The 15,586-nt window shown below is 36.8% G+C and overlaps 1 protein-coding gene across 1 annotated transcript; it reads right to left on the bottom strand.

The window, feature by feature from the left end:
- Positions 1 to 10,180: 10,180 nt before the first annotated feature.
- Positions 10,181 to 11,025, bottom strand: LOC112088024. Its single transcript, XM_024158170.1, has 2 exons — positions 10,830 to 11,025; positions 10,181 to 10,788 (listed from the first exon to the last, which is right to left on the bottom strand). Exons 1-2 carry the CDS (start codon positions 11,023 to 11,025, stop codon positions 10,181 to 10,183), a joined length of 804 nt encoding a protein of 267 aa, XP_024013938.1.
- Positions 11,026 to 15,586: the final 4,561 nt, after the last annotated feature.

Below are 15,586 nucleotides of genomic sequence, written 5' to 3'. Positions count from 1 at the left end.
AGGCTAGAACAGAGATGTGCAAGATTGATCATTTGTTCTTAGTGTATGAGTATTTTAAACTACTCGAGAGTTCAAATAAAACCCACCATTTAGATCAAAATTTCCCAAAACATATATGCATATATACTTTCACATAAACAGAATAGACAGTGCATAGACTACTCAGGTATGAGCTTACTAATATCAGCTATGAAAAATGTTGATGTTAGAAGAGTTTTAGTTACCAGAAAACAAAGAACAGTTTGAAAGGAAGAGTCGATAAAAATGGCTCCAAATCAGAAGCCATTTATGGAACTCTGTATCCTTTGGTGGACCAAGAAAAAAAAACAATTTTTTAGAAACTGAAAAGGAAAAGAGAAAAAAAAGAGCAGAAGATCGTACAAGAACCCAAGCAAGGAATGATCTTCAAACTTTAGTCCTCTTTTGCAAAGAACGAACTCCAATTTCAAGTGCATTTTAGAAACCAAAAGAATTCCAAAGTAATAAAAACTACTAGGCCTCAATTATTTTATATATTAAATGACTGTACTATATATATATATATATATATATTCCTTAATTTGCAAAATGACTTTTCATGTGATTTGTAATTGCAAAAGAGAAACAAGTTAGGTGGGAAATTGCAGTTTCTGGTCCAAATATCATGCAATATTTATTCAGTAAAACATTTATTTATTTTTAATATTTTATAACCTGTAAAAAAACTCAAAAGTGGAAAAGTAGAAAGAAATTAAATCACCTGTAAGAATAAATAAAATAAGATTGAGAATATCAATACGGAATTACTTATGGATTTTTTTTTTTGAAGATAGTAACAGTTATTATTTCTTTTGATTCTCTTATTTTTGTTTGGTTTCCAGTTAAATTTTGCCACATGTTTTAATATATATATATATATATATATATATATATATATAGTTTTTGCTATTTTTATTTAAGTTAAGTTTATCTATTGTTATTTAACTAATATTGACAAAATTATTTTCATACAGATTTCTATATGAATTATATCTATCCTTTTTATAATCTTATTTTATTTTTTGTTTTCTTTTCTAAAATCGATATGAAGAATTAATATTTGTTTTTTATTTTTTTAATTATTTATCTAATTAGATTGATTGATGGATTGTGTTTTGCAGATTTTTAGTCATCTTGAGAGGTAAATCTCCTGCAAAACCGAAAAATGTGTGAAGGTTCGGAAAACACAATGAGGGTGTGTTTTCCGAAGGGTTTCCAACATTTAAATCAGAAAACAACCAAGAAATTCCACTAAGTGGCTAATTGGAGAGCAGAAAACGATTGAAAAACTTAGGAAAGGCAAATGGGCCGAGCGTTCCTAAAAAAGGTAGAATCGACTCAGCCTTTTGAGTGGTGATGGGCTTTTGTCATGGAAAGAGAAGAAAGAACAAAGTTGCTGGTGAAAATGCTCCACGGTTTAAGAACCGCGAAGAGGAAGTGAAGAGTTGGTCAGAATAACGATCTGAAAAGTGTGAAATGCTAGAGCTTAAGAGTCACAAGTATCTAAGAAGATATTATGAGTCTCAAGATGGCTAAAAAAGTGAACCCCTCCTCTTTGGAAGAAACAAAGTATCTATAGAATTTTACCTAACCCATGTTAGTATACCGGGTTGGTCCTTGGGTAGTAAATCGGATGGGTCGGTCCTCGATCCGACTTGACTCGGTTCAAATCTTGTGATTGCGTCATGCTTCTGACGGTCTCACCTACTTTCCTTGGCATGTTCTGCCTGCTACGAGATCGCTCCTTGGCGCGTCTCTTTCGCATTCAGTGTACGACTTGAATCGGCGATTCAGGCGGTATGGCTCTCGCTGAACCTCTGCTTTTCCTTCTGGCTCCTGCGAAAGGTCACTGTCGCCTGACACATATAATAGAGATGTATTAAATGCCAATCTCGTGGGTTTGTAAAGGTATGGGTAATTAAATCAGACTAAGACATATTTCTATTGTCGAATGTAGAGATATTTGAATAGTGTTTCCCGCTTATCGGGCTGCCAGGATTGCTTAGATGGATGACTCTGCTCTCTAGTACTTGTGCGGACCACTCTTCCTTATGTCTTGACCCTTCCGGATTACCGAGCTTAGGTCTAGGACATAGAGAATGTGACATCTCTTACTCCTGACCACTCAGTTTTTGACCTTCTTGTCTCTGACAGCGTGACTTGCGCTGTCAGATACGAGGAACCCGGGAACAGGTGGCCTATCGTGCCGATCTCCCGACTCCAAATGGATTCAAAGTCCGGTTTTATATGTTTAGGTCGTATTGGGCTGTAAGTCCAATACGAGACCTAATTTGGTCCTAGAGAGTCGTATTTGCAAAAACGTTATGGACGTCACGTGCAAATAGGCAGTTCGTCCATATAGAAAAGATCGAATTTATCCCCAACAGATTAACTGATATTGTTACGATCATGTTGATTATAAGTTTGAGATATCATGCTTCATATAATAAGATATGTTTCACCATTTCTTAATTCTTAATTAACATAACAAATCATTTATACAAAATTCATGTTGTGTGTTAAAACCACCTGAGAAAAAAAAATTTCACTTGGCCCCTATATATGTATATATCTCTATATATCACCTCCTAGTCATAAAAAAATGTAGTAAATGTAAAGTTTTTATTTTTTGTTAATTTATATTTTTCTATATAATGAGTTACAATATGGTCTATTCCATCAAAAATATTTAGATCAATTAGAAGAAAACAAGTTTAGAGTTATGATGAATAGTGATTTTTGTTTGTTATATGGATATATAGTGGCAGAGCCAGTGAAGGAGCCGGGAGACCCCATCATTTAAATTTAGTAATGTAAGCATATAACTATTGTATATTGAATCATTGATATCAATTGGTTAGTTTTTATAGTGGCGAGAAAATCCTAAAACGAGCTGAAATTAAGTAGATAGGAAAAACAGTAATGCGTGGGAGAAAATCGAATTAAAAAGAGTGGCATTTTACCGAAATCATCTTGAGCAGATATTCTGTAAGCTATTAATATTTAAATACAAAAAGAAGATAATATCGTAGGTGTAGAAGCTAAAACGGTGATAGGTCTGCTGCTATGTCTCTGCGGGCCACAGAATATTGGCGCTCCCGAAGTGTGGCATTAAATGCGATATCTAAAAGATCTGCTCGTTGTATGATGTATGTTAATGCAACATGCATGGATATGCATGTTATTAGGGTTTTTTACCCTCTATATAAAGAGGTACCGTCCACAGACTTGAGAATATCAGCCACCAAGCTAAAAAGCCAGTTAAAATCCAAAAGATAAAGTTGTCTTCTAGTTGAGAACGTCGAGAAAGATTCAACTGTTTCCGGGAAAGGTATGAAAACAGTTATGTTAGACACCAGATATATACATCTCTTGTAGTCTTATAAAACCATTGTTGGGTAATAAATGCGAAATACTGTCTTAATAACATAATAAATGTTTGACCTTTGATTCTGTATAGTTAATGTAACCGATAAATCTGAAAGTGGTCGGTAATGTATAAATGGTTTGTAAATGTAATCGCAGATGGTTGGGAAATTGGTGATGCTAGTTCGCGGTGTCTGGGAGAAAACAGAGGTCGGAGCTTGGAGTTTTCAGGTCAACCAGCAAGGAGAGATTTATGCAATCATGATTCTAGAGAACGAGAGCTTCGATGGACTGATGAACAGTGTGCGTGCGAGATATCAGGTGAACAAAGCGACAGAGGTGGCCTTGACCTACCAATTTCCTGACTGGATGTTGGTTCCGAGTGGACCCCCCACACCACCGGTGGATATCATGAGCAACGCCGATGTTGAGGTGTTCATGGCTGTGAGGATGGAGGTGGCGGAGCTACCTATGTTTGTGACTATTGGAACGGAAGTTGTTAACCTTTACAACTTCCAGAAGAGGTCTACCTACGTTGTTGGAGGACCATCGAGAGAGGTGGCGGATCCAAGTCCACAAATACAGTTTGGTACTAATGACTACAGAGGAAAGTAAAATTGTAGATATAATAACTAGTATAATACATTCGTTGATAACGGTGGAACGTTTTTTTCTTTTTTGGCAGGAATGGTACCGAGGGAGTACATACCTTGCAGCCACAGTGTCTTACAAGAACTGTGCACTCCGGAGGAGTTAAGGAGACTCGAGAAGGCGTCGGCAGATCTGGAGGAGCTACAGGCCAGAAAAACAAATGGAGTGTCACCGAACCACGTAACCAGAACAATAGAGAGACAGTCATCTGCTGGCTCAAGCACCGTTCCCACAGTTGCGGGATCACCAGTAGAGGGAATCATAAAGCTGACAGATGAAGAGGAAACGCAGATGGGCCCAGGTAGTTTCGACGCTGCCCTGGCGAACTTGGCATTAATGATGCCAGTGAAAGGTAAAATGAGGTTTCGATTTAACTGTTATTGATTTCCATAGTAGTGGGGCGTATAAGTAGGGCTGGATTTGCAGGTATAACAGCAGGACCTATTGGACACGTTACGCCCACCACACTAAATTTTAGTGGGGATAAAGGGAAAGGGAAGAGCATAGATGAAGGCATAGAGGGTGGTTCGAATCTGGCATTGACTTTGGCGTGTCCGTCGTCGTCAGATACAAATGATCAGATAGCAGAAGACAGCGAGGATGTTGAATTAGGCTGGGATGTGTTCGTAGGTAATGAGAAAGATTTAAGTTAATAAATTAAATTAGCAAGCTATTTGTGATGATAGTTGGTATTTTTTTAGTAACCGCTACCGTTTTCGAAATATAGGTGATGGTTTAAGCAGAACAGATGAAGTGTACGTAGGAATGATGTTTAAAAATCGTGAAGCATTCAAGCTTCACATGGCCATGTACGCACTGCAGAACAAGTTCTGGTTCACCCACAAGAAGTCGACTCCTGCAGTAACAGTACTTGAATGTGTTGGGAAGAGCTGTTCTTGGAGAGTGTATTCCGTCAGGATGAGTGGGTCGGAGTACCAGATAAGGAGGGTGCAGCCGAACCATTCATGCACAGTGGACGAAAGAGGCAACTTCCAAAGACACGCGACCTCGAGCGTGATAGGTGACATGATGCGAGCAAAGTTTGCGGGTAGAGGGGCAGGGCCCAGGCCTAATGAAGTGCGGAACACAATGAGAGCTAACCACGATCTACCAATTTCGTACTGGAAGGTAAGAACTATTTTGTCACGATAAAAACACAGTTAGGGATTAAAATTGTTGGTAGCTGGAAAATATTTTAATAAAAGCATGGCGATCTCGTCAGGTTGCGATGGACTACGCGAAGGGAACAAACGGCGGGTCGTACAGATTGTTACCAGCTTACCTACAGCAACTTGTTATCAGTAACCCAGGGTCGGTAGTCAACTTGGAAACCGAGATTGAAGAAGGAGTAGGTCAACGGTTCAAATATCTTTTCCTTGCAGTGGGGGCGTGTGTTCAAGGGTTCAAGTACATGCGCAAAGTGATTGTTGTGGACGGGACCCATTTAAAAGGAAATTATGCTGGGTGTTTACTAACCGCAAGTGGCCAGGATGGTAACTACCAGATTTATCCCCTTGCTTTTGCAGTTGTAGACGTAGAGAACGACAAGTCTTGGACTTGGTTTTTCGAAAATCTACTGAAGATAATACCAGATAAAGAAGATGTTGTCTTCGTATCCGACCATCACAATTCAATCTACGCTGCGTTAACCAAGGTTGGTATCTTTAAAGTTGGACAGATAAATGTTATTGTAGTCAATACATGAATTTGTAAAGGGATATTTAAAAGTTACCTGTATAACAGGTTTATCCAAGGGCGCATCATGGGATATGCGTCGTGCACCTACAACGAAACGTCCAAGCCATTTCAAGAAAAGGCACTTGTGATATCTGATATCCAAGGCAGCTAGGGCTTTCCACGTGTCTGAGTTTAACGAGCACTTCAACGAGATTGTTGAAATCGATAGGGCGTGTGCAGAATATCTCGCAGCAATTGGGTTCGAACAATGGACGCGTTCACACTTCACTGGAGTGCGGTACAATGTTATGACCAGCAACATTGCTGAATCATTGAATGCGACCCTTGCTGAAGCTCGGAGTTATCCGATAATTCCCTTGTTGGAGCACATTAGAACAACCCTCATGAGTTGGTTCAACACAAGGAGGGAGAAAGCTAACAATGAGGTTAGTGTGCTAACTAAACGAATACAAATGCTTGTAGCTGCAAACTTCGAGATGGGGACTGGGTATGGAGTCAACCGAATCAATGAGAGTGAGTTCGAAGTGACTGACAAAACCGGAATGAGATTTCAGGTGGATTTGTGTAAGAGAACTTGCAGCTGTTGCGAGTTCCAGCTTCTTTCCATTCATTGTTCGCGTGCGGTTTTGGCGGCGGTACGTGCAAAGGCAAGCGTCGAACAGTTGGTTGGGGACGAGTTAATAACCGCATTCTGGAGAATGGCGTATTCGGAGAGTATCTACCCGGTACCAGATTATCAGTCACCGAACAATGATGGAGACGTGATCGCTAATTTCGCACTACTGCCACCAGCGACGAGACGCCCACCTGGACGTCCACGTAAACAGTGCATATATTTGAGGGTGAATTCAGGGTAAGAAACAATTTAATGGTTATAAAGAATTATGGATGGTTACATGTTAACTTAACTTGAAAAATGTATATAACTAGTGTTTTTTATACACAAGTTTGCAGGGCAGATTTGTGAGGCGTCTTACGATCTGTGGTCGTTGTGGTGGCCGGGGACACAACCGGGCCACTTGTAAGAACCCAATATGAGGACTCGAAAGGTGGGGGAAAGGGCGCGAATGCAAGAAAATGGCAGTTTTTTGTTATGTGCCGAAGGAAGGGCCGGCCAAATTTTCAAACTGGATGTGTGTGTAAAATATAATGCGTAAGTCCCTTTAGCAGACTATATCGGGTGTGGTATACGTCTAACTAGGTCCTTACCCCCTTAATGTAATATGTTCCTGTTAAGACTGTTGTTCTCTTTTCAAGTGGTTATGTATTATATTCGCTTTATGCAGTTTCCTAATTTACAAAAAGTACTTGCTGTTTTAAAGTTTAGAAAAAGTACGCTGAATGAATTATGAACTTTGGTTTTCGAGAAAAATAGACAATATATAGACGTTATCTGACGTAGGTGTGTGTGGTAGGTATAAACAGAGTAATAGATACCAATAATGTAGTTAACGGTCTATTACTGAAGTTATCCTGTATTATTATAAAAATTGAAAGAACATAACGGTTTCTTGGAGTTACACCCAAAAATCAATACATGTAAAAGTGGATGAGTAAAAAAAGATAGATCGTTAACAAGTTGAATAACCTAGGTAACAAACGATATAAGAGGAATATGCAAGTGTAGTTATGGTCAAAACAAATTACAAAACTGTAAAAGTTAATGAAAAATGCCCTCAAACATCATACGGATAACAAGCAGTGCATAAAGAGCGTAGGTGAAATTATTGAGTCCAAACTATCAGATCCGTACATAAGAGGGCGAGGTAACAACAAGTAAAAAGAAAATAGCGGATTCAAGAAAAAAAAAACAAGAAAGTTAACGCACCAGAAAATGTTAAGAATCAGGTCCAAACTCGTCATAAAACAGAACAGCTAGTTTAAGCGACTCCGAAGCTACCACTTCAGGAGAAATGGTTTTACATCCTTCAATACCAGCAGTTGCATGAGCCTGGAGTAAGAGCATCGCAGCTACTGCAGAGTCCGCGTTACGCTCGCTCTGCGGGATGCCTAGGACTCTCTCCAATGAATATGGTTTCTCATCACGCAAGGCCTTGGTGCTTGCAGCGCGAGAGAAATGGGAACATGTTGCATATGGGTGCGAAGTCTTTTTTCAGGGCACTATCAGAACGGAAAGCAACATTGCTGGCGAGAACGAGGATAGTACCGAAGGGGATGTTTACGCAAACGCCTACCCAGTGTCGCTTGTCGAAATTAAACAGAAAATACATGAATTCCGGCAGAGGGCGAAGAGGATTTTCCAGTTCGAAGTAAGACATCAACGAAGGTTGATACTTGAACTTTGATCGATCTTTGACGGCAGTCTTCGTAAATTTGACGTAGTGATTTTTGATGAGGACTGGGAAAATAGTGTCAAAAAATTCAATCTTGTTGTAGTTCATCGGGTACATTTGTGGGCCCGAAATATGGCGGATGTAATACATAACAGCGTCCACCACCTGAGGAATTGGAGACAAAAAAATATGGTGAAAGAAAAATGAGTTTAAAACTGAGATGTAGTAATGTACCTTATGAGGAAGCACTCGTGTTCTCTCCCCGATATCAATAACATCTTCGGAATCGACGCTAGAACCCTCATAAACCTTCATAGGACGACTACGATATATATATAAATCATGTGTTAAAAACATGGATAGCAACTAACAATTTATTTAACAGTCTACTGATATAGTTACCTGGTAATATTCCAATCAAAAGTCTTACCGGTCAAGACTGAGCTTAGCTTTTAGATCCGCAAACCGAGACCCATAGTTAACTTTCGGATCACATGGCATGGAGAAGACAATCTTCGATGGATTCGTCTGAGTTACCCCACAATGGTAATCCTTATACACCACAGACGATGTCTTAAGTCTTTTGCTTTTACGTGGGAGCTGAACAGGGTCGTCAGGAAAGACGGCATTTAAGTAGTCTGGTTCCGGATCGACGGATTTTCTTGAGTGAGGCCAAGAGAGAAGGTTGGGGATACGGATAAAAGTAAATCCATCTGAAAAAGTATTTAGAAAAGATAAGATACAACTTGCGGATTGAGATGGTTGAGGGGATCGAGATACGAACCGCTTTAGTGTTGGCAGCAAGTGCAGTGGGTGAATTCCTAATTCGTTCGGCCTGGGAAAAAAAAAATTCCTGATACAGACAAGTTGAATTGCTAACTGATAATGTAGATGGTATAAAATATCTTTACGTGATACAAAAGATATTGGATATGAGTAAAACAGATATAACACGCTACAAACCTCAGGAATGGGTTGCGACCCCATAGGTAATGTCGTTGCAGAAATAGCTGGATTAGGATGGGAACCAGTTTTTGGTATGTTGCAGAGAAAGATCCAGAAAAGCATGAGGATTCAGTGGCCTATAAAAAGACATTAAACATGTTACTACTGATGTAATCGAAAATGACAGTGCTTTTGGAAGGAAAACAGCAAACCTGAGCGTTGATGGATTGCGTGAGGTTCCGAATGAATTCTTCATTACTCATTGCGAGCCCTGGAGCCTTTGAAATCGGATTAAAGCTGGGTGCGAGTTGTTGGGGCGCAGGGGAGGGGAGTGGTTGGGAAGGAGCAGTGATGCCTGCCTCCTTGGAAAGAGGCTGGTTGTCAAGATCTGAGTGCACAGGGGAGCGGCGGCTCGGTGCAGAGGGTTGAGTATTGGACCTGTCGACGTTATTATGCGAACGTGTCAACTCCTCGTGGACATGTGCATCTGACATATGATGGCCAGAATGCGAGAATGAAGCAAGCACGGATGTCTCAAAGGACTTAAAAGAAGAAGATATAGCCTCCGAAATCTTCCCATTCTGTAAGATAAAGCCAGCTTCCAAATCTCGCAACCTGTTATTCAAACTCTGCAGCTCCATCTTCAGTTTGGCAGCCACAGGCTCAGCAATAGCCTCCGGATCTATATGTGTAGTGATAGGCGAACTTTCTGCATTTTTATCTTTCCTCTTCTTATCTCTAACTTATTTTTCTTTATGTGCCTTCTCGCTGCGAATACGGAGCAAGTCGGCCGATGTCAACCCACCAGTAAACATGTCCTTGGTAAACGTAAACCCTTCACCTATAAGTTTGACAGTGACATCAACAGCCGCATCCATCTCTTCATCAGCCCAACGTAGATCCATGCCTTCGATGGCATAGTCTTCGCTAACAGGAATGATGGAATGAACGAAAACCTGCATGAAGCGTTATAGGAATTGTTAACCAACGAAGATACATCATAATGTCTATGATATATACAACGCATGAATATATTTTTATAGCGACTAACAATAATGTTACCATGCTAAACTCATATTTAACTGTTTTATTTTAGAATAGCATGGTAAATGAGTATTAAACTACCTTCGCTTCTTCATCTATGTCCCGAGCATGACTGGGGCTGAGCGTCATCTTCACTTGACCGGCCGCGATTTCACCGGCACCAACTACAAATTCATCGGAGCCCGTATTGGCATCGTGGTCGCTTGTTGCTCATCACGACCATCGGACTCCTCTTCACCGTCGCTATCTGAGTCCCCCGATGGCTCTTGCACAACTTCTGTCAATGTTGGGATCGCAGCCATCATAACCAACTGAATCGTATAAAAGAATCCTTTTACCGCAATTGTCTTCTGCGATAACTCCAATTCGTCTTTGGATTTTATACTTGACACTAGCAAATCAAAACCCACCCTCCCCCATGGATAAGCCAGGAACACCTCGATGTCCCTAATCAGCTCAACATGCTCGGGGACAATCTTCGTCACATGAGATGTGGGAACCAAAACAACAGCAGTAACAGCAAGGCATGCACATTTAAATCTTTTCTCTTTGTTGGTAATTTTCTTCTTAGAAAGCATCTGGATTACTGAGTCGACGGTACACGATTTCAAAAGACCAAACAATTCGGCCCAATAGGGCTTCTTTGTAATAGGATTCTTCTTCTTCTTCTGCTGTGCGAACTTACCGCACTCAAGACCGGTAACAATGGCGAACTCGCGCAAGGAAAATCTTACAGGCGGCCGGCGAACAAAAACCACAACTCGTGTTTCTTCTTAACACGCAATAGACGAGCAAGCATGTAGTATCCAAAACTCCCAGAGAAAGCAGGCATCTCCATGGTCGCTAAGAGACTCCCCAACTGCGACTCCCTGAGACGCTTAACTTCGTCTTCATCAAGGGCATTTATAATGGCTCGAACAGTTTTTGTTTTTTGGTAAGTATTGACCCTTTCGCCGATGGGTTCTTGACCCGCGGCAAACATCCTCTCTGGTAATTGAAGATTGGACATCGGCGCGATTTCTGATAAGGAATAGATCAAGAGTCTGTATATGGGTTTAAATTGGAAAAGGAAATACTCTTTAACAGACTTACATGCAAAAAGGCTTTGTATTTCTCGGACGAATCTGGAACTTCTTAAAGCGAATCGGACTTTGGTTCTGACAAAAGGGATGAACAAAATCGAAATTTTGATGTTTAGTGAGTTCTCTATCTAAAAAAATACCCTACAAGACGACACTGTTTAACATTTATTCATCCGTATATCACAATATCAGCGTATGTAGCGATGTGTGCGATGATTGAATTTTAAATTTCAAATATTCAATAATATTTTAATCTTTTTTAATAATAGTTCTGACACGATACATTCTCAAGAACGCCATATTGAAAATTGAACTATGAATAGTACGTTTTTCCTATATACCTAATTATGAACAGCTCCTTGGTTATATAGCACATTTTCTTTAGTTTTTAATGGTTTGATGCCATTGTTATTTGTGAAGCCTCTCTGTCCTATTTTCTTTTTCTTTCCTCCGTGTCATCTTTTTCTTTTCTTTTTCAGTATCCCATTAGTTATATTTTTCTATCATTAATTTGAGCTTTTCCTTTCTATCTTTAAGTGATCTTCTTAATTAATTTGGTTGTGTATTTCTTTTTTGCTTTTTTAAAGTTTTTGGTTGCTTATTAAGTTTATATCGTTTTCTTCCAACACTTTTTTTTATCTATTTGTTTACTTGGTCCATTCCAATTTTTTTTTAACCAATATCATGTATTAAAATGTTTTTTATATCCAAATTTAGTAAAACTGTTAATAATGAAAGTTATTTAATTACTTTGGTTATTATGGGATAACATAAATTACAAGGTTTATAATATTTATATCTTATATTGTTGACTCAGGTAGTTCTTTTTCCTAGCTCTACCACTGTAGATATATGATGTATATTTATCTCTATCGTTTGTCACATTGTGTTTACATGGATATAAAAACGTTTAGAAATAAATTTTGGGACTATATTTGTAATTTGTATACATATATTGTAAATTATTAACTTCATTCTACAGATTCGAAGTTGATAGTGTAAATTAAGGAATAATTATTAGAACAACCTTTAAAGATTGTCCATTTACTAGAATAACTCTATTCCAAATTGGTATAACTAAATTAATTTTCAAAAGTTGACAAAAGATATATAAAGGCGTTTTTCATATTAATAATGAAAATACCAATTTAATTTATTTTTGATAAAAACGAATTTCTAATTGTTAAAAAAATAATTTTTTTCTCTCTTTACTTATCATCGATAAATCTCTCTCTCTCTCTTCTTTTTTTCTTCTCTTTCTTCTTCTTTAGGGATTTCTTTCTCTCTCTTCTTCTTCTCTCCTACAACAATGGCGATATGTGAGTGTATCTTCGACACTGATTTCAGCTGCTCCTCTCCACCGATATGCTCCACTGCAGAGAACCTCTTGCCAGCAGATGTATTCCACCGTCCTTCCACAAGATCTTCTCTCTTTGGGTTATTTGATCGTGTTTTTAGTTGATATGATGATTCAAGAGATACGCCCACGAACTGTTCGACAAAATTTCGCTAATGATGGTAGAGTTATTGGTAGATTTTCATTAATCGTAGATTTATTTTCCTAATGGTGGTAGATTTGTTGTCAAATGATGGAAGATTTATTTTTGTCTAGGTTTACTATACATTGACAGTAATTTTTGATATAATGATAGATTTATTTTTTAAATGATGGTAGATTTATTTTAAATTTTGTGTATTTATCTTCTTATTTAGTAGGTGACAGACGACGAACGGTGGATCAAAAGAGTCATTAGGCTATACGATGGAAGGGAAGTAGAGTTACCTGCAAAGAAATGGGGATTGGTTTATCAAAAAAATTATGTGTAGATTTGTTTACTAAATGGTAAATTTAATTTTAAGATTTGATAGATTTATTTGAAATGGCAGCAGATTTTTTTAAATAATAATTTAATAATTATTTAATATGTATAATCAAAATAAGTGAGCTATAAACTAAAAACATATGAATCAACCCAATAATATGAAAGAAATTAAAATACATATTCATTTTATATACCAAAAAAAGGAAACAAACAAGCACAAACCAAGGAAAAAAAATACAAAACTCATATGCCATTTCAGACACGGATCTACCTCTTCCTAATTTTTATTATATTGCTTTAATTTAAGAGTTAATTTTGATTCAAGAAATATCCTTATTTTATTTTAGTTTACCTTGCATCAACCACCATTGTCGAGAGATTGTCTAACAAATACTCAAATATTCTAATATATAGTTTAATGTTGATTACAGTAATAATACAACTTTTTATTTGTTATTGACATTTTAGTACTTAAAAATTTATATATCAAAACAAATTTATCATCATTACTATCAATCTACCACAAAAAAATATTTAGACCGTGACAACCATCTTCACAATGAGTGCCTGGTTTTTCTTTGCAAATAGAAAGTTTTTTTTTATGGGCAAAATCATCATTTAATAATCTATATTTTAATAAGTCTACCATTAATAACAAATAACAAATCTATCAATTTCAGATAAATCTATCAATATCAAATATATATACCTATTTGTAATTAAATCTACCAATTTTGTGTTTTTCAACCTTTTATATAAATCTACCGCCATTACTGATAAATCTACCAATGTTTTTACAAATCTGCCTAATGTTAAAAAATCTGTTGTCTCTTCAAATAAATCACTACACTTAGAAATCTAGGAACCGTATTTTATCGTGAATTAACTCTACCGTCTCTACCAACAACTCTACCGTTTGAACAATAAATCTACCAAGATAAAAGTAAATCTACCAACACAATTTTAAATCTACCATCCTTATTAATCTACCGTTATTAAACATAAATCTACCATCATTGAGAATCAAACCATCCAATGATAAGTCTGCTATCATTACACAAAAATCTACCTCGGACAAGATAAACCTACCGTTAAAGACGGAAAAATCTACCAATGTGGTGAAATATCTACCAAAAAGTCAACCAAAAGTCAACCATCAGTAAAAAAGTCTACCAACTCGTATCAAATCTACCGTAATTACAAACAAATCTACCCAAAATTTACAAAGTCTACCAACCAATAACATCTCTATCACATGTAAGAATAAATCTACCAAAATAAATCTACCAACGTCAAACAAATTTACTGACTCTCAAACAAATCGATCGTCTGTCAAACAAATCTACTGACCCAAAAAATATACGGTTCAAAATATTAGTCTACCAAAAAATATATTTCTCCCATCAAATATTGATAGACTTTTGTATTTGGTTGTTTCATAAATAAACCATATTTTTGCGCCTGACATAGATTATAAATAGTAATGGCAATATTCTAATTATGTTTTTTCTCAACAAAAGTTACAAGGGTAAAATGGCTACAGTAGGTTATTCTAGTAATTATGAAAGTTTTATGTTGTTTTAATAATTTCTAGACTTTTGAAAGCTATTATAGTCATTCTTCCGTAAATTAACACGTAAAAAGTATTTTTTGGAGGCAACATTGGTAAATCGGATAGTAAAACAGTTACAGATGATGGTGAAAGCAGTTGTTGAATGAAAAATAAAACGGTTGGTAAACCTTAAAGAGACTCGGAAAAAAAATTTCACTCGACCATTAACATAAAAAAGACTTAATAGAAGACTAAAAAAAGTAAAACCCTCTAAAAACAAATATTGAGTCGGATTTTTTGTCAACCATATGCCATTTCATAAAAACCCATAATGGGAAATACAAGTGGTGATAAATAAAACCCATACCCAACATCGATTATAATTTGTAAAGCCCAACTTAATCCAATAACTACAATGAGATAAGGATTAAGCAAAGTGAAAATTCCTCAGACTAGCCTTTAAGGTTGATGAATTGACAAACCTAGCCTAACATATTGAAGGGTTTACCAGACTAACCTTATAAAGTTGGTTTTATATCATTTTATCCAAATATTGAATATTATTACGAAAATACCATTATGGTTAATAAAAAAAATTATTTTTTATTATTAATAAAATAAAAAATTATTTTTTTTATTACTAATAAAATAAAAAATCATCATAATGTTTTCTGTTATTACAAAATTGCCATTTTGATTTTTTTTTGGTCAAATTTTTTTTTCGGAAAAACTTATTTTTTTTGAAAAAATTTCGAATTTATTTTTTGTAAGAAAAACTATTTTTAAACGAACTTTTAAAAAATAAAAAATAAAAAAAATACACAAAATCAAAAAGAAAAAACAGAAACCCTAAATTCATCTTCTTCTTCTTCTCTCTCTAACGGCGCTGCTATTCTTCTTCCCCTTCTTTCTCTTCTTCTTAATCTTCCATTCCTCTCTTGCTCTCCTCTTTCTCTTTTTTTTTTTGTTAAATTTTATTGCATGAATAGTTATCCTCAATGAATTTCAAAGCATCGATGTTTCAGATAGAGAAAAAGAGGCATAGCCCTACCGATTTTTTGTACCAATGCGCCTCCATTGTTTCCAAGCTCGAAGATCTAGATCTTCCCACGG

The sequence above is a fragment of the Eutrema salsugineum genome, unplaced genomic scaffold, assembly GCF_000478725.1.
Source record: "Eutrema salsugineum unplaced genomic scaffold, Eutsalg1_0 scaffold_15, whole genome shotgun sequence".
Classification (NCBI taxonomy): Eukaryota; Viridiplantae; Streptophyta; class Magnoliopsida; order Brassicales; family Brassicaceae; genus Eutrema; species Eutrema salsugineum.
The sequence above is the reverse complement of the archived record's forward strand: the minus strand, read 5'-3'. Positions and strand labels throughout refer to the sequence as shown.